Raw genomic sequence first — 19,526 nt, 5'->3', positions numbered from 1 at the left:
ATGACGTCCAGTGCCGCAACCCGCGAAAAAGTTGTGTCCGGATGACGTTACTACACGTCATCAACTACACCTATAAATCGATCATCAGTACGTGGTTGCATTCCCGTACCAAAATGCCAAATTAATCCCGTTTTATCAAATTTATCAAGGTCCGAGAATTTTTTTAAAAATTTGTTTAGGTTGCTGGGGATCCCGGCATTATCCCAAAAAATCCCGTACTCAAAGGGTTCAACAATAACTGTCTTGTTGTGGTGTCTCCTAAAAAACACCCCTCCAGTTTGGCTCAAGTCATACCAAAGACTAAAAATGGTACGTGCTGCTTCAAAAATCAATCTTTACCTGAAACGCATCACATTCTTAGGCCCTGTAAAAATTTTCTTAATCACTAGTATTAACATTTTTCTTATTGAATCCATTGTTGTCTTGTACAGTTGCTTGTTATCTTGTACGGTTCTTGTCTGGTTCAGTGGTGGCAAAAGAGATGATTTGATAAAACTGCAGAGATTAGCAAAACAGGCTGGGAGATGCTTGGAGGGAAGATAGATAGAAAGTGTGATTGCTCATGAACGAGTTTTAACAAAGCCTAAATCCATTCTGCAAAACAATATCCACCCACAGTCTGGTCGGAGGTTAAGAGGTTGAATGTATGGAACCAGTAGATATATTTTTTTTGTCTTTGGTACAGTTTTTTTTTTTTTTTTTTTTTTTAATGAAAGTCGATATTATTAAGGAGTCAGTATCTTCAAGTATATCTCAAACGCATCACATTCATAGGCACTGTAAAAAAACAAAAAACAGTGGGTGGCAGTGGGGTTACTGTCGTTCTCTGTCGAATTGTTCTCTTTGTGCAATTTTGTTGAGCGATGCCCATGAAAGAAGTTTCGGGAACTGAGTGGCGTGCTGACGAGGAGGGGAGTGTCGTTGAAACTGAAGGGAAAGGTGTATGCTGCATGTGTGAGAAGTGTTATGATTTATGGGAGCGAGACATGGGTAATGAACGTAGAGCAGCAACGAAGGCTGGAAAGGGTGGAAATGCGAATGGTTCGGTGGATGTGCGGAGTATCGTGGAGAGAGAGGAAGACAAATGGTGAATTGCGTTAGATGATGGGAATAGAGCCTGTGATTGATGCTGTGAAGAGAAACAGGTTGAGATGGTTTGGTCATGTATTGAGGAAGGATGAAAGTGACTGGTTGAGAAGAGTGATGGAAATGAATGTAGAAGGAAGTAGAGGACGGGGAAGACCGAGGAAGACTTGGCTAATGGTGGTGGAAGAAGAAATGCGGGAAAGGGGGTTAACAAGGAGAGATGTAGAAAATAGGGCAAAATGGAGAAGATTGTCATGGGGCCCGCAAGGCTAGCCCCCGCTCTGGCAGGGAAAATGGCCTTAAAATGCATGTTGTTGTTGTGCAATTTTGTCGATAGTTTGATAGTGGGTATTTACCTGCGAAATGTCACAGGTCTACAATAATTCCACGTGCTTGGTGTTGTTGTTGGTGTGATGCTTTTTATTGGGGGTCGATTTTTGAAACGTGCCTCCATTTGTCGGACAGTTGTCGGACACCACCCACATTTATCACTTGATTCCACCCACCATGCACTCAGACAAAATAATATGGTCACCATCTTGATTTTCTGGTGGGCCTAAGACATGGTGACTTGTTTGGATCGAGTGTCACTCACGATGAGGTACCCTGAAAAATCGAAACGATGTCGAATATAAATTGTTAGTAAAGTTTAATGATGCATGTAATTTTTGTAATTTTCATGTAATTTTCATTTCATGTAATTTTTTGCTAAATTTCATGTAATTTTTTCAATGTAATTTTCACATGTGGTCATCATTTTAATGATGCAGTAAAGTCATGCACTGTAATTTTTGCATTACGTAATTTTGGAACGGCCCCTTTTGGGGTTAAATATTCCGTGACCCTGTGACACATCAGCTCCTTCTGATATAACTGTGGTGGAGGCTGACATAGATGAGACATATCGAGTTAATATTTTAATAGCGCATTATATATGTTTCCCAAACGCGATGTTCATCTTTTCAGAGTGCTTTAAATGCACGTTTCCCAATCTGAATGAATGAATGAATGATCGTTTTAAGGCCATTTTCCCCGCTAGAGCATTTCCCTTGCGGGCCCCATGACGATCATGGTTCCCTGTTTGCGGCAATGTTTTTATGGCCGGATGCCCTTCCTGACGCCAACCCTTAGTCGCCTCTTACGATGCGCAGGGATACGGTGTACCTATTCTAAACCGGGGTACACACCGGGATCATTTATCCCAGCAAGCTGGTACTCAATTTGCCGACCTCGGAAGGATGACAGGCTGAGTCAACCCCCCTGGCGTTAATTCAGCGATCGACCGGGATTCGAACCCAGGATCCTCGGATCCCAAGCCGGCACCCTAACCGCTAAGCCAACACCAGGCTGTGTTACTGTTACTGGATTTTGTTGCAGGTTGTGACCACACTGCGGTCATTCTTGTTGTTTTGCTATTGTTTTTGTCATAATTTATCATTTTTATTGCATTTGGGAATTAATTGCCCAATGTTTTATACTAAAATTGTAAGGTTTGTGAGCTTTGTTTGACAGTGCAATTTTTCAATTTTTTGGGGGGCAAATAATAAACAAGTTACAAATTTCAAATATGAATTGAAGATGGGAACAACAATCATCATAAGTGTGTGTGTGTGTGTGTGTGTGTGTGTGTGTGTGTGTGTGTGTGTGTGTGTGTGTGTGTGTGTGTGTGTGTGTGTGTGTGTGTGTGTGTGTGTGTGTGTGTGTGTGTGTGTGTGATTTTAGAACTTTGTGTGTTTCATGGGTGTTATTTATTTGTTTGTTAGAGGGTTTATTTGTTTGAATTATATGCATTCCTAAACCCCTGGACAGAATGAGTTGAAAGCCAGTGGTTGTACTCGGGTTCCGGTGGTGTTCCCGGGAAGCATTTATGCAGTCTAAAAAAAAAAGGAAGTTTCATTTCTTGAAGTGGGAGCATTATGAGAACTGAATCACTGGATGGAATGAGTTCAAAACGAGTTCTTGTATCGTTTGAACATGCCACGTTTGTTCATGGGTGGGTGCGCAGGAATGTTTTAGTTGGTAAAAAATAGTCATAGTCCCTGGGGTTCAGGGCCAGGGGAGGACCCAAAGACTCTATATGCAAGTTTGTAGTGGATGGTACAAGTCATCCCGTCCATAATTACGGGACCATGAGGACGGGTTCTGTGCTGGTTTAATAAATGAGAGAAACTTTTGAGGGGAATGCAACATATGGGTGTTGTTTGATTATAACATCGATACCCTTGTGATTGCAGAACAGTATAAAGACAGGAATGTACCCTGCCACTCCCTCCACCTGGTTTGTTGTCGTTGTGGCCATCATGGCGACACGATACGCCCGCATGGAACCATCATTGGGAATGATCGACAAGATTCGGCAGAGCCTGCCAGCCACGTACAGTTCTTTCGACCACTCCCTTTTAATACTTTTAAGCTGTTTATGAATTTGTCATTGCTTCAAATGCATGAGGATTTCTTTAGCTGTTTAACTATGATACAAATGATTATACTCTCTTTTGCTTTAGGCTCAGCGTGATGTTAATTTGAGTCATTCAATAGCAAAATTATTAGTGGGGTTGTTTCATTATGGGATTGCATATACTTATTGTTCATTTTATTCGAGCAATTGTTTACATTTACACGAGTCCATTTTGTTAAAATACCTAAAGAATAAATATGGAGTATGTCGATGCCATAATTGCCATGCTGCATTGTGGTCACCCGTCCAGGATTTGGAGGTTCCTTGTCATGAGTGTCAAGGGTATCGCAATCCCCGTCAAGAGTATCTTAATCAAATGATGAATATCTTATACAGAGCTTTTTGGTTTGAAGTGAAATCTCAAAGTACTTTGGAAAGACAAGAATAACAATTAAGAAAAAGCAGTTGTAAAAAAAAGAAAAAAAACAAGTCATTTTAAGATTGATTTGATAGCTAATAGTCGAGATGGCAAATTTTAAGTCAGCAGGTTCCACAAGTGTTGAGAAGCATTTTACGAAGCATTTCTGTCACCCAAATGTTTCAAAGCCATATTTGGCTCATGCACCTCATTGGTGGAACAGATTCGCACACAGTTAAATAGGTTATAATAGCGGACAAGTGGAACGATGAATTGGACTGTAATGAAGAGACTTGTTTTCTCTTTTGGATTTGAGTTTTGTAGAAAACGTTAGAGATTATGATTATGATGATGAAATTTTCCAAGCCATGGAAGTGATCAGGCCATACTGTATGTATGAGCCATACACTAAATATTTCAAAGAAGCAGACCTGCTGTACTGTGGTATTATGTTTGGTGTGTCAGGCAATGATTAAAGCACCAGTAATAAGGAAAAGTTAATTTAATAGGACTTTCACAAAAATATCCTTTTGTTTTTTAACTCAACTGGACTATGTCCAGCTGAGTTTTTGTCGACACCCAGTGTCCGTCGTCCGTCATCCGTCTGTCGTCTGTCTGTGTCTGTCTGTCTGTCTGTTGTCTGTAAACAATTCGACGTCTGCACTCTAAAAGTCACAAATATTGATCAAAGGTGATGAAACTTGTTATGCAGCGTCTTTAAGACAAACTACTTTGGGATTGCATTTGGGTGGTGCACGCCCAAAAATGGGCGCGGGAGGGCGGCCATATTGAAAAATCAATTCTTGTCATATATTTTTAGCAAATATAAACTATATAGTTTGTGGTTCTATTATGCATATTCTAACCATATTGATATAGACCAGTTGAGTTCAGGTTCCCTGGAACCTCTCTAGTTTTATAGTGTGCTGCAATTAGCTACCACATTACCGAGGTTTGCTTAACTGCCCACACACACCAAACTATATGTTGATTTCTGTACACAAAAAGGACTGATGGTATTTTTTGTGTGTGTAAATTTTTTATAAAAGACGTTTTTAAAGGATCACTTGCTTGCAGTACGCCAACAGATAGATGTTAAAAGGCTGTACCATAGATGGCCGAAAAAAATACGAGCAAAATAATATATGCCAAAATAACCTGCTTGTTATCCCTCTGCTATAAAAAAAAACTTTTAAAAAACTGGGGGATATTGTAATCTCCTCCGTATGTCTGTCTCTCTGTCTGTCCGTCCGTCAAACTATCCTAAACAGTTGGGCAGAAATTCACCAAACTTAGTAGTTATGACCACCACATGGCAAGAAGTAGCAAGAGCCATATCAATTTGGCCCCACCCTCTGGTGTTTCACAGGCAGACTGATTCGTCAATGTGTGTACCATCCCTCGAATGGACATTAAACTGATGACCCGTCTCTGACATTAGTTTGTGCATGTTATAGATCCCATGGTGTTTTTAGCAAAGAGTAGGCACGCTATCGCTGGCACCATGGCCAACTTCCAAATTACTGTCCTAACCAGCACAGATGTGCCCTCAGAAAATGATACTATCCCACAGCCTTCTGCTGCTTACGAAAGAAGAACCGTGGATATGGTGCTATGTTGGTAAGGATTGGGTTTTCTTTTAACACAGAAATCTGATCATGAATGTCACTAAAAGTCAGACATGACTTGCCGAAACTAGATACATATTTACAGGATAATTTAATATTGTTAATATAGCCTTTAGAGATCTTTAGACTTTAGATATGTTTCTAGAACAAAAGGTTTAAAGGATGTGTCTGTTTACGAGCGGTTCATGGGTTTTTATTCTGTTTTGTGTTTCTTTTCAACCTCTGATATTTCATCAAATAATTTTGTTCTTTGTTATATTTTGTTATATCTTTGTGAAATTATTCAAATAATTTTGTGCCATCACCCTTACCCATTGCTGCACTTGGCAGTGAGTACCTGTCCCATGACAGCCAGGATATGGTGAGTAGCCTGCTGTTGGCCACGGGTCTGTGGCTCGGCTTGATCTTCACACTGCGCAACATGCTCAAACTACTGCTCTCATATCACAGATGGATGTTTCAACAGCACTCCACCATCGGCTTCACCACCAAAGTCTGGCATGTATGCATGGGGCCTACGGTTGGAGGGTTTATCAAAAGTGCCCATTTTGTCATGCTGAAATGAAGATTATTGCTCTTCGTGTTTTATTGAGAATAAAAATGTAAATCCTCTCGAGTTTATATGTGGTCACATCCTTGGAAGCTAAAATGCCCACCACAGAAGGATAGAATACGAGTGAGTCGACTCGACTTGCACCGCAAATTTTATGTGCAGAGGAGAGATGACCTTGACGGTTGCCATTCTTGCTGTTCCTTTTCTCAGATGAGTATGAAGCTGTTTCACAGCAGTACTGCCATGCTATACAGCTATCAGGCATTCCTGCCCCGTCTGCCTGTACCAGCTGTAAAGGACACTATGAACAGAGTATGTAATTAATCATGCCATATATTGTCAGTCTCTTATGTTATTGGAGTTTTCTTGTAATCCATGAACATTCTTAAAACGATGAGAATTTGCTGTCCTTTCGCATATTATGATAAGCAATAACGTTTTGTGTGTTGTCTAACAGGATTGATTTCTCACTCGATTCCGCTTGACAGGGTGAAAATATTGTTGGAATTATTTTTATGGGATTTAAATTTAGGTTTTAATTTAAAGTGTTCCATTGGCTTTGGGAGATTATAATTGATGTTGAGCTTTGTTTTCTTACCTAAAATCCACTAACAAACACTTTTTTTTAACATCAAGCACAGCAGAAGGTGGGTTTGGGGGGGAGGAGGGTAGGGGTGAGCAGGGGAACCAGTTATATTCCTGAGGTCTACTCTCTCAGTGAAACATTCTCTTTTTCTCCATGTTAGACTATATATATATTTCATCCTATCTAAAAGTGAAGGGGATTTTTCACACCGGTGGATCAACCTGACACGTTTTATCTGAAAATTTCACGCATAAACGATGAAACAGTTTTGTTTGATATCGTGCTTCGGAGTGCCTTGCACTTTTATGTAAAGCTCAATGGTCTTTTTTTCCTTCATAATTGCTGGGCTGTGGTTTGCAGTGGATTTGCACATTATCCTCTGTGGCTTTACCACTGCTCTCCGCTCAAGGGGAGGGATTATCGGAGTTACTGCCTGTGGTTACAAAGGTCATTTGTTTAGCTCGTGCATTTACCTATGTAATATTTGCATGCACATTTTGAAAATTAATTGTCCTTTGTTGTACAATTCTTCGATTTCCTATCATTTAATGCTGCATATGAGTTGTTGTTTTTTGCAGGCTGGATTTGTCCTCACACTTAGCTCTTCTTTTCCTGCTATAGTACCTAGAGTCTGTGAAACCTCTAATGGACGATGAAAAATTTGCCAAGACCAAAGTGCTGGCGAAGGAATTTGAACAGAACCTGGCGCCACGCTTGCAGCGCTACCTTGTACTGAAGTCGTGGTGGGCCTCCAACTATGTGAGTAGCTGACAGTGTTGCATTGCTGCTGCCCAGTAAACCATTGTGGCTTCCTGGACAGCTCTGATTATTGTATGGATGTACGTCATTTTATTAGCCACCTTTGTTACTCTACGGCATGGTTACCGGTGGTGGACGGATGTTATGTTTTCACCCGTGGCTGCTTGTCTATCTGTGCGTTTGTCTGTCTGGTTGTTTGTTTGTGAGCAGAATATCTCAAATATTTGTGGACGTATTCGGACGAAATTTTGTGGACACGGTGGGTGTGTGACATGGATGAAATGATTAGATGTTGGTGAAGATCCAGATGCGGATCCAGATACTAGAATTTTAAAAAGTGATTCTTCATCATTGAGAGATCTGGCCAAAAACAGTATGTAACAGGATATTTCAAAACGTTATGGACGGAATATGACAAAACTTTGTGAATGAGTTGGTTAGGCGACAATAACAAGTCGATTCAATTTTGGTTCAGGTCCGGATCCAGATCCGATCTATCAGTGGGATCCAAAACATAAACTGTTCAGCCTGACGAAGGTATACACTCTACCGAGTGCTGTTCTAGTTTATTTTGTTTTTGGCTTTGGTGCATTATATTGCTTAATCACTTATTTTGCTAAATCTCTTATTTTTTTGTTAAAAAGAGGGGCATTACCAAATTAATTGTTTGGAATAGGTGACAGAGCATATTTCCATGATGAACATTAGAATTTGACTGCTGGCTCTGTTTGTTTGAAAATGACCTGCAATTATGCCCTTTTGATCTGGTATTAGCACTCCTGAAATGTTTTGGTGCAATTGTTTCTTAATAATTAAAATGTACAAGACGTCAATTAATAGTTAAAGTTTGCCGGATGATGAGGTACCTGTAAAAAAACAAAAAAAAATTCTTACAAAATCTTGCCTCATAAAAAGTGAAATAACAGAGGATGAGAAAAAGGTGCAATGTACTGACCATGGGGGTGTGGTGCCACAATTGGACCTTTTCAAAACAACCGACATTGTCAGTTTTGTTCTCATCTCAAGCAAACGTTTTGATCATATTGTTGGGTTGGCATTAGTGTTTCCACTGATTAAAAACCCTTTTGATTTTGAACTTGTGGTCTGCAGTTTCAAACTATTAGTGGTCCTTCTTGGCATGCAGGTTAGCGATTGGTGGGAGGAGTACATCTACCTCCGTGGTCGATCACCCATCATGGTCAACAGCAACTTCTACGGCATGGTCAGTTGTATACCACCTCCATTTTCACTTCAATCCAAGCCCTGTGGAGAGGCTTGTACATGTAACACATTGCACGAATAACAAAGACAAGAGAGACCCCATCCTCATTCCTCCCCACATTCCTTATTTGTCTCAGTCTCCCTCTATTTTGGCCCTCGACCCTGATGTTGGTGTTTCCCCCATCTTTCTGCTGTTCCTTTTGTTCTGTTGTGCCCTGATCAGTTCTGTGATCTAGCTCTTCCACAAACCTTGACCTACACAAAAAAGACAGCCTTTTCTTTTCCTGCGTTCCTGGGTTCACTTCCTTACCATTGAATGGGTGCGAGGCTTTCCTTGGGGAGCCTTATTTGTGTTCCATTCCTCCTTTTTATTATTTTCTTCTATTTACCATCACCTCACTTCATAGATCTCCTTTTTTACTGATGTCCTTTGTCCAACTTGTACTGATAATAAAATTAGACTATATAGTCAGGGCCCTCAGGGATATTTTGGTTCAAATTCTTCCAAAAGCATCAAATTTGGCGCAGATGTTGCCCATGCCATACTCTTTCGATTTTTGACGGGCGCCAAGGGCGGTATGATCCGGGGACCATACCGGTCCATCCCGCCATGTCACCTGACCTATGACGTCATAATTAGGATATGCATCCAATCACATGGCGTACTATAAGTGGTCAAAGTTCAAAATGAATCGATCGAAAAATGAAGGCAGGGATCCATTTTTAAGGTTTTCATAAAATCCAATATGGCCGCCAGGTCACATGACCTATGACGTCATATTTATGACATGTATACAATCATGTATACATGAACCCGGATCATGATCGCACAAAAATTAAACACAAGGATATGGCATACAGTTCATAAAACATCAAAATCCGTACCTTTGTAATTGGACTGATGAACTGCATATGCCTGAAAATTAGGAAATAGACATGTAAATATTTCCTCTAATTGTCAAAAATAAGGTCAGAGTTCGATTACCCAACCCAGAAACATAAAATGGTGAACCTCGCGTAAATCTTGACAAAAAACTCAAAAACCGACATGTTTGACTCAAAAATGACCTTTAAGATGACCTTGAGGGTTGACCTTGACCTCGAATCATCAAAATAACATCATAATTGGATTCCTCGACTTCGAAAACCCCTGAAAAGTGGTATCATACATGATTCCAACCCTTTTGGTTATTTAACTGATTTTCCTCTAATCCGGGTGGCGGCCATTTAGTATTTCGCCAATATGGGGCCCCCCGGGGGGGGGGGCGCCCGTCTTGGCGCCCTTCAAAAATCGAAAGAGTATGGCATGGGCAACATCTGGGCCAAATTTGGTGCTTTTGGAAGAATTTGAACCAAACGGCCCCAAAATATCCCTAAGGGCCCTGACTAATAAGCACCAATATATATGCAACCTGACCTGACGTGCTGTCATTGTCATATGACTGATCGGTTGTGTCACCGCCTATGTAGCTTTACCCAGAGAGTCACTTTCAAAGGATCCTGACCTGGGTGTCGCACTCTTGCATCGCCTATCCTGGTATGTCACTTTTTGTGTGGCCTGGTTGCAGTGTGTGGCCTCATACATGGCCTTCTTCAGGATTGCACATATGTACTCTCCTAATCTGTTGGTTTCTCTGCATTCTGTCTCATTGTCAATTTCTTCACGGCTCACTTTGTGGAGTCATCATACACCTAACCCAACCTGGTCTTGTTGCTTCCAATATGACCCATATCTGGTGCTGCAGCTTCTGCCTCCTTATCCTGCCTCACCCTCCGTTTAGCCTAAACGGATTCTTTGCTTTTGTGAGATACCTTACTCTTGCTCTTTCTTGCCCATTATAGCATGTCTTCCTTACACGCTACCTTACACTGCCTTGCTGCTACCTTTGACATCCTATGCTTTTGCTATCATGGCAGGTGTCCCCTCAAACATCTCTGTGACCTTTTGTCTTTACTCTCCGTTCCACTTCCATGTTCCCATTGCTCCCTCCATCACTCGGTCCTCTTCACCATTTTAATAATCGACTCTAATTGGCCTTTTTTGGAACTTATTTGTGTGTAGCTATGGATTCATCCCAAATCCAAAGGTCTTCTTCAGTCCAATACTTTTCCGCATCTTGACATACGTGATAACATAGATTTACTGCTGGGTTCTTCCATCAATAATCAAGGTCACTGTAATCTTCAACTTTGGAACATCGTTGCTATATGCGATGAATATCCTCTTTCTCAGTTTACCCCCCCTCCCTCCTCTCCTTTTATAACCCAGCACAATTACTTTCTAGCTTTATTTATCTTTTCCCAATTATATCCTTTTTCTTTGTATAAACTACTGCCCTTCAAACACAAACAGCTACTTATGATACTGTTTTGGATGGTGTTAATTTATTAGCCATCATAATGCATTTTTTTAAACTGTAGAGTGATTTAAATTGCTACAATTTTTTAAAACTGTATAGAGTATTTGTAAAAGCACATCCCTCCTCTTCTTCATGAGAAACATTTTACATTGACCCCTTACCCTAAACAGACACTTGATGCCAGGTTTATTATTATTTTGTATAAAGCCTGTGGCTGATGGTTGTATCATTGCTGGGAGCATGGCTGTGCCACTAATGCAGTGCCCCCTATTTTCAGTGAGCAGGTGCTTATTTTGCCTACCTTGGAAGGATGACAGGCTGAGTCAACCCACCTGATGTTATTTAATGGCACGACATGCGCTCAAACTCAAGACGCCAGGTTCTTGAGCCAGCCACCTTAACCGTTAAGCCAAGCACCAGGCTTACTTAATGCAAAATAAGAAATTATAAAACCACATTGAAATATACATGGCATATAGGGCCTTAATGTAACTGTATTGCCTCTCCCACACAAACATAATGTGTAATGCCACCTGATGGTGGTGGCAGGGGGTATTACAATTTCCTTTTTTTTACCTGGGCAACGCTGAGGCTAAAGCATTCTTCACACAGGTATATTTGTCCTCCTCCCTTTCCCTACTCCCCTTCCCTTCCCTCCCCTTTTCCCTTCCCTTCCCTCCTTTTCCCTTCCCACCCCTTCCCCCTTTCCCACTCCCTTCCCCCTTTCCCTCCCCTCTCTCCTTTCCCCTCCGTCACCCCCTTCCCCTCCCTTTTCCCCTCCGTCACCCCCTTCCCCTCCCTTTTTTCACTTCCCCCAAACAATTGGTCCATCAGCAAAGCGACGGGTAGGCTCCAATAGTATACTGTGAACAAATTTCAAAAAGAAGAAGAAATTTGGCACATATTAACTCCATATGAATAGCTTTAAAATGTGATTAATTTTAAGATCCAGGTAATATGTCGTTTTGCTCCACTGAAAATGTCCCAAAAATCGTTTTTTAATGATTTTAGGAGGGTGTCCTTCCATAATCAATAAGCACATGATTGTGGTGTTAAATAATTACAAAGCCAGTGGGATGGACATCTGGGGGGGCAAGCTGAGAGGCTGTAATGAATGTAAGAATGTGTTTCATGGTCTCAAACAGGGCTGCTCGTAATGGTGGATTGCACATTTCGAAGAATTGAGCTGTCTGTGCATTCAATGTGGCTACTGAAGGTTGTGTGTGTGTGTGTGTGTGTGTGTGTGTGTGTGTGGTCACTATCTCCTTGTGAGCTGCCATAAAAAAACAAGACTGTAAGTCTAACAGCGGCGTAGCCAGGCTTGTAAAATATTATAAACCACAAACACACATGTTAGTTTTTTAAACAGTCGCCAATGCTGTTTATAACATTAAGGACAGAAATGTGGAGGAATCCAGACATCCGTGAGGTAAGTTTTACTTACAGAACTGAGGGAAGATCTACTGTAATCTAGATTGTACCCCACAAGGGTTGGGTACGTACCGTTTTGCTGGAAGCGACGTAACGCCGATGCTTTCCATATTTGATGGTCATTTTAACAATCGGTTTGTTTGTGTTTCACACTGAATGAAAAATGTCAAGGTAGAGCATGGCGGTTGTGATATATGACAGGTTCGACGATGTGTTCGGCATAAACGGCATATAAATCAAAATGGCGGTGTGTGGAGAGTCAGCTGCCGTACCGCAGTAGCGTACCGCCGTACTGCCGTACCGTCTACAGCCTCCTCACTCTCTGCAGACCTGGACAAAATCACAGACTGGACAAACAAGTGGAACATGTCTTTCAATCCTGACAAATCTCACACTCTTAGGATGTCTCTCCAAAAAGACCGACTGGACAACCCTCCCATCTACTTTTTGAATAATCCTCTCCAAGAAGTTCTGTCACTCAAACTTTTGGGTCTCACTATCTGCCATGATCTTTCCTGGGAAAACCACATTTCCAAGCTGGCCTCCAAAGCCAATCACCGACTGGGCATCCTCCGTCGTGCGAAGTCCTTCCTTGGCACACCTGAGCTCCTCACCACATACAAGGCTTTCATCTGCAGCTCAATGGAATACTGCTCTCCCCTCTGGGCTGGTGCGCCTGCCTCACACCTAGCTCGTCTGCACGCTGTTGAAACCAAAGATTTCAGAATCATTGGAATCTCCCGCGATGACGCTATCTCCGAGGGCCTTTCACTTACTCACCGCAGGCAGGTTGGTGGTCTTTCCGTCTTCTACCGACTCCTCTCCGGCCTTGCTCCCCCAGCTCTCTCTGGGCTCTGTCCCCCAAATATTCCTGCAGGTCGCACAAGATCTGCCTGCAACCCTCTTATGGTTAAACTGCCAAAATCAAGACTCTCTGCTCACCTTCACTCCTTCATTCCTCTTTTCTCCCGCCTCTGGAACAAACTCCCTCACTCTCTTCAATCCCACTCCTCCCTCCAGGTCTTTAAAACGGCTGTTCACCACCATCTCTTATCTTCCCCAATCCAAACCTTGATCTTTTCTACCCCCGCTAATTTCACCCCAAATCCACTTTTTTGAGGTGACTTTTGTATTCTTTCCTGGAAGTCCTTGGTGTCCTTGCGTTTTATACCTATCCTGCCTCCCCCCAGGCCCTCTCCCTCCCACACATCTCCCGATGTCCCTGCTCTCAAATGTTGTGTTTGTGTGCTTTCTCCCCTTCTCTCCCCATCTTATCGACCGCTCCGCTTTTTATATACTTTGTTTGCTTGTTTGTTTGATTTGTTTGTTTGATAAATGTTAGCTCTTTCACGAGCCTCGATTCTGTATACCAAAAAAAAAGAAGAAAAAAAAGACGTAATCACATCACCCTGTCATGTGACCAGATCCTCAGCTCTGATTGGTATACATTTGAGGGGACATGTATGCATGCATACATACGGACAAACACTGTTCTAGACGGCTTTGCCCTATTGGCTCCGCCCTAAAAATTTCAAACTTCTATGCACATTATTTCCTAAGCCATTGGGACCCGAAAATAGAGCAAAAAAGTGACAGCCACAATTTTAGGGCTAAATTTTCGCTAAATTTTTAGGGCGTTCAGAATCATTGGAATCTCCCGTGATGAAGCTACCTCCGAGGGCCTTTCACTTGCTCACCGCAGGCAGGTTGGTGGTCTTTCTGTCTTCTACCGACTCCTCTCCGGCCTTGCTCCTCCAGCTCTCTCTGGGCTCTGTCCCTCAAATATTCCTAAAGGTCGCACAAGATCTGCCTGCAACCCTCTTATGGTTTAACTGCCAAAATCAAGACTCTCTGCTCACCTTCACTCTTTCATTCCCCTTTTCTCCCACCTCTGGAACAAACTCCCACACTCCCTTCAATCCCACTCCACCCTCCTGGTGTTTAAAACAGCTGTTCACCACTATCTCTTATCTTCTCCCATCCAAAACCTTGATCTGTTCTACCCCCGCTAATTTCAACCCAAATCCTCTTTTTTGAAATACCAACTTCTTTCCTGGAAGTCCTTGGTGTCCTTGTGGTTATATTTCTCCCATCCCCCCCCCCCTTCCCACGCCGCCTCCCCCCAAGCCCTCTCCCTCCCACACATTCCCGATGTCCCTCACAAATGTTGTGTTTATGTGCTTCCCCTTCTCTCTCCATCTTGTCTACCGCTCCCCTTTTTATACACTTTGTTTGTTTGTCTGTTTGATTTGTTTTTGTGATAAATGTTAGCTATTTCACGAGCCTCGATTATGTATACAAAAAATAATAATAATAATAATTTGACATCAACCATACAACAACAACACAACAACATGCATTTTAAGGCCATTTTCCCTGCTAGGGCGGGGGTTAGCCTTGCGGTCCCCATGACAATCTTCTCCATTTTGCCCTATTTTCTGCATCTCTCCTTGTTAACCCCCTTGCCCGCATTTCTTCTTCCACCATCTTTATCCAAGTCTTTCTCGGTCTTCCCCGTCCTCTACTTCCTTCTACATTCATTTCCATCACTCTTCTCAACCAGTCACTTTCATACTTCCTCAACGCATGACCAAACCATCTCAACCTGTTCCTCTTCATCTACCATGAACAGTAAAATAGCCATATTTCAAAAACCACTTGGAAATGGTAGCTAAACTTCAGATTTGTTCATATGAATGATTGAGGAATATTTGCTAACAATTTGAAGTGAATCTGAGACCAAAATGCATATATAAGGCATTTGTTGACTTAAGGTGGATGACACAATAGCATTTTGTTTTTAAAATTGACAGCTCTTTATTTTCCTCGGCAGAGAAAGGCACATCACTGTTATCTGATGAACAAACATAATAACACAGTTACACATAATGGGAGAATGTCAGATTTTTTTTCTTTGTTGCACACATTCTTCTCATCCAAACACTGGATTCCTGTACCCATTATCTGCAGGATTTGATGCACATGCAGATGTCAACAAACCAGGCTGCCCGTGCAGGAAATCTTGTGCATGCTATCATGATGTATCGAAGCAAACTGGACGGTGAAGAGCTGGAGCCTGTAAGAATTTCATCTTCACTGTTGTAAAAAAACACTGTGGTGATAGTTTCTGTTGTGCTAGTTCTGGCTTCTCGCAAAATAATGTTTTTTTTTCAATGTACTTTTTAAACAAAGATTGAATTTTACGTGTGTGTTTGTGTGTTTGTGTGTGTGTGTGTCATTGATTGTTATCTCCATATGTGGGTTTCAGAAGGTGGAACAGAGTCCTCCCAAGTCTTGAAGTATCCATCTCAGTTTCAGTAAGGGATCATGATTCATGGACCAGTTTGTGAAGTTTTCTTAGTCTCAAAAGTTTTATTCCAAGGGCTCTTTTAAGAATCGTCACTTGCCTCGGACAGCTTCCAATTGCAGTTTGTTTTTCGTAATATTCCCACAGATGGTTTTTAAGATCTCTGTAAGGTTATTTTTATCATTCCTGTTGCTCCTATAATCACTGGTACAATTTCGGAGCTCTTCAGCTTCTAGGATCTTTTCCCTTCATTTTTGAGGTCCTGGTATATGGTCATGTTCTTGATTCTTGCATTATTTAGGCCAAAATCGCTGGTTACTGACACCTCCATTAGCAATGCCTCTTTTTCTTTTTTGTACCTCAGTACTAGATCCAGTCGCAATGCTTTGTTTTCTATGTTCACGCTTGATGGAATCATTACCTCATACGTGAGCAATACGTCCTTGTTTTCAGTGATTGATTTTGGTTCACCTTTCCATGAGTTTTCTGGTACTGGGATATTGAGACTTTTGCAGATGTGCCAGCGGATTACTCAACATACTTTGTTGTGCCTTTTGGTGCACAGCTGCGCTGACATGAGGTTTTTTTTTACATCCTGATAGGAGATGGCTCGTACTTTCTGTTTCTACCTTACAGGACCTACTCTTGTCCGATTGACTCAGTTCCACCATTTCCTTAAAGCCATTTGTGTAGTGTCATTGGTCTTGGGCATTTATAATGATTCATTCACCATCCCAGTTGAGCTGACCTCTCCTTAACCATTCCAATTAGCTTCTTTGTCTACTCCCAATTTGTCCAACTTTTTTTTTTGTAACTTCCTGCTGTTTTATTGATTTCCCAGTTGGCAATGTATATCTGTTGATATTTCGTTTTATATTTTTCTTTCTTCCTTTTTTGCAATTGTTGGGTCTGTACTCATTGTTTCGGTTTCTTGTGTGACATCTTCCATTTGCACCTTACTTTGGAAATTTTTTGCTAAGTGGGTTAGGGATACCTTCTCTGGTTTGTTGGCTTCATGTTTGCTTACAAATTGAATTCGGTAGACTATTGCACTTTTTACGTATTCGGCCAATTATACAGTTGTCATTCTGTGCACTTGAGCTTCATCAGGCCGCTACCTCCTTTTCGCCTCGGCAGGTACATTCTTGGGATGCATTGATTTTTGTAAAACATTTTGTGGTTGGTAAGGACTTTCCTTGTTTTGATATCCAGTTTATTGGTTTCTGATTGTGGCCAGTTTATTATTCCACAGCTGTACCGGAATAATTGTATTGCGTGTTGGTTTATGGCTTTGATTTTGTTTCTTGAAGATAGATATGTTTTCAGGATCAGCCTCGGTCTACGCAGGTATTCTTTGGTGATTGTTTTGCGCATTTGTTTGTGACATATTTGGTGGCCTTCTTGAACTCCGAGGTATTTGTATGATGCTTTGTTATCTAGCTCCTGTATTGTTGTATTTGTGTCAACTTTTATGTTGTCCGTTTTTGTTAGTCAACCTGATCTGAATGTGCACTTGGCACACTTATCCAGGCTAAATTTCATTTAAATGTCCTTGGAGTACTGTTTCACTAATTTGAGTTCTAACAATTTTTCGTCCTTTGGTGCAAAGAGTTTTAAGTCATCCATGTAAAGTAGATGTGTCACCTTTGTGTCTCTTAGGGCGTTCTCTTATTTGATGTCAGGGTGTAGCCATGTCCTTGCTCATTAATGAGGTTGCTCAGTTGGTCCAGGGCCAAGGCAAAACAGGAGGGGTGAAAACCCGTCTCCCTAGAAGATTCCTCGACATATCTTCACTCCTGGTATTTTGATCTTTCCCTCCGATTACTGTCATATCAATGTGGTATTCCAAAGCTCCATTGCTTTTTGTCTCCGTTTGATTATTTGGGGGTTGATCTTGTACAATTGCATGCATTGTATCATCCATGAATGTGGGACATAATCAAAAGTTTCTTGCAGTCTAGCCATGCTGTGGATAATTTGTTCTTCTTTTATTGCAATTTTTGAGTATGGTCTTGTTTAGTAGGAGGTAGGTGGTCTATCGTTCCATAGCATCCTCTTTTACATCCCTTCTGTTCTGCCTCTAGGGCTCCTTGTGTTAGGTGATGGTATTTCATTTCTGTGATGATTCCTGTCAGGAGTTTGTACATTGTGGCGCAGACAGGTTATTGGTCTATCTATGCTTGTGAGGTAGTTGGGTCTCTTCAGACATTTGGATGAGGAAGGTGTTACTTACTGTGAGCCACTCATCCAAGGTCTCTTCCCCTTGGATAAGTCAATCATAGTGATTGTGGAGAGCATCGAGTTGCTTTTAGATGTTTGGAATTCCACCTGGGCCTGGGCTTTTTAAAGTTTGGCAATTTTGCTGGTTGTTTTATTTTTTTTCTTCATTAAATATCATTGGAGGCATTTCCTTTCGATGTTGTTTTTGTTTTTCTTCCAAGTTTTGGATCCAATCTGCCTCTTTGTTGTGTTTTTTGGGGTCTTCATAGATTAATTTCCAGAAATTTTCAGGTTTATCTGTCTATGGGGGGATTTGACACGTTTTGCTTTTGTTTCCCTAATTTGCAGTATGATGTTTTCGGGTTCTTTTCAAACATATTGTTCTGTTTTTCCCTTTGTTGACAAAGGCATAGTTTTTTTTTTTCATCTTTCTTGCGATAATTTCTACTTTGAATTTGCTTTGAGCAGCAATTAGGCCGAGAAAAAGATATTTCCGGTCTCTGGTCAGCGTGCGCATAGATTTTGACCCTGTGCGTCAACATTTTTTATTTTTTTTTCAAATTTCCAACGGTACCTACAACAGCACGCGCCTGTTGTTGCCGGGCCGGCGCGATATCTCGGGAAATACGGGTCTGTGAGGGTCGCCATTGGTATCGGCGTTCGCGCACGGTTCTCCCCTACAAAACTACGTTTAGTTTGTCCAAATCCTACGAGTTCCAAAGATATGAGTAGTTTTGAGTGCCGTGCCGTCATGAATCCAAACAGCTGGATATTGTCATTTATTGAAATGAAGACGTTATTTGTCGGGTTCGTGTGAAGCAACCAGAAGGCCTAGAGAGCTGTGGGTGGTCTCGTTAGTTAGGCCTGGGTGTTATCTCGTTTGCCATGAATTTGTAGATGTCTGTGATAATCCGGTGGACTGGGAGAAGATATCGTGGGAGACCATCGGCCTGTTAGATCACTTGCGCATGCGCAGTGTTGACGCAATCGACGCATTGGAATGTTTGACGGTACGGTGAGGCGATCTCGAGAACGAAATGTCAGTCTTTAATATGCTTGAAGAACTTTATGATTTTCAGAATAAATACATTTTAAAATAACTTATTAAGCTTGTGTTCATTATTTACAAAAAGGCCGACCTGTTCCATTGGCTGTCTTTAATTTCTCTCTGGACGGCGCCACGGCAGATGAGGAGGACAGCAAGGCATGAGGACACAAAAAACAACACCTTTATATATGTGCAATCCATGCTTTTCAAAAAAAAACCGAAAAAAAAAAACCCGCATCGCCGCATCAATTCTGGAACTTTGGTCTGACCAGAGACCAGCAATATATTTTTTTCGGCCTTACCTCTAGGTATTTATTTCCAATTTTGTATTTTTTTTGATTCTCATTAGCTTTGGGCTTCAACTTCCACTTATAAATTTCTGTATTTGTCCCGTTTCTTTTCTCAGTGGCTTGCTTTGTGCTTCTAGCCTCCGTTTCCATGGTTTTGCGTGGTCTTTGTATGGGCTGATTTGCTCTTCTTGTAGTGTTGTTTTCTTTTGTTTTGTTTTTTG

General features: G+C 41.5%; 1 protein-coding gene across 6 annotated transcripts in view; it reads left to right on the top strand.

The window, feature by feature from the left end:
* CPT1A (carnitine palmitoyltransferase 1A) overlaps positions 1-19,526 on the top strand; it is a 79,602-nt gene that overhangs the window by 13,890 nt on the left and 46,186 nt on the right. For all 6 annotated transcript variants that reach the window (XR_013623531.1, XR_013623532.1, XM_068119827.2 and 3 more), the window contains exons 3-8: positions 3,321-3,460; positions 5,861-6,032; positions 6,294-6,395; positions 7,291-7,428; positions 8,573-8,650; positions 15,411-15,518. Coding sequence is in view for 4 of the 6 variants with exons in the window: in XM_068119827.2 (XP_067975928.1) it covers positions 3,321-3,460; positions 5,861-6,032; positions 6,294-6,395; positions 7,291-7,428; positions 8,573-8,650; positions 15,411-15,518 (738 nt within the window). In the remaining 2 variants the exon portion in view is untranslated. The remainder of the gene's footprint in view (positions 1-3,320; positions 3,461-5,860; positions 6,033-6,293; positions 6,396-7,290; positions 7,429-8,572; positions 8,651-15,410; positions 15,519-19,526) is intronic.

This window comes from Myxine glutinosa, chromosome 1 (genome assembly GCF_964187855.1).
Source record: "Myxine glutinosa chromosome 1, kmMyxGlut1.1, whole genome shotgun sequence".
NCBI classification, from domain to species: domain Eukaryota; kingdom Metazoa; phylum Chordata; class Myxini; order Myxiniformes; family Myxinidae; genus Myxine; species Myxine glutinosa.
The sequence above is the reverse complement of the archived record's forward strand: the minus strand, read 5'-3'. Positions and strand labels throughout refer to the sequence as shown.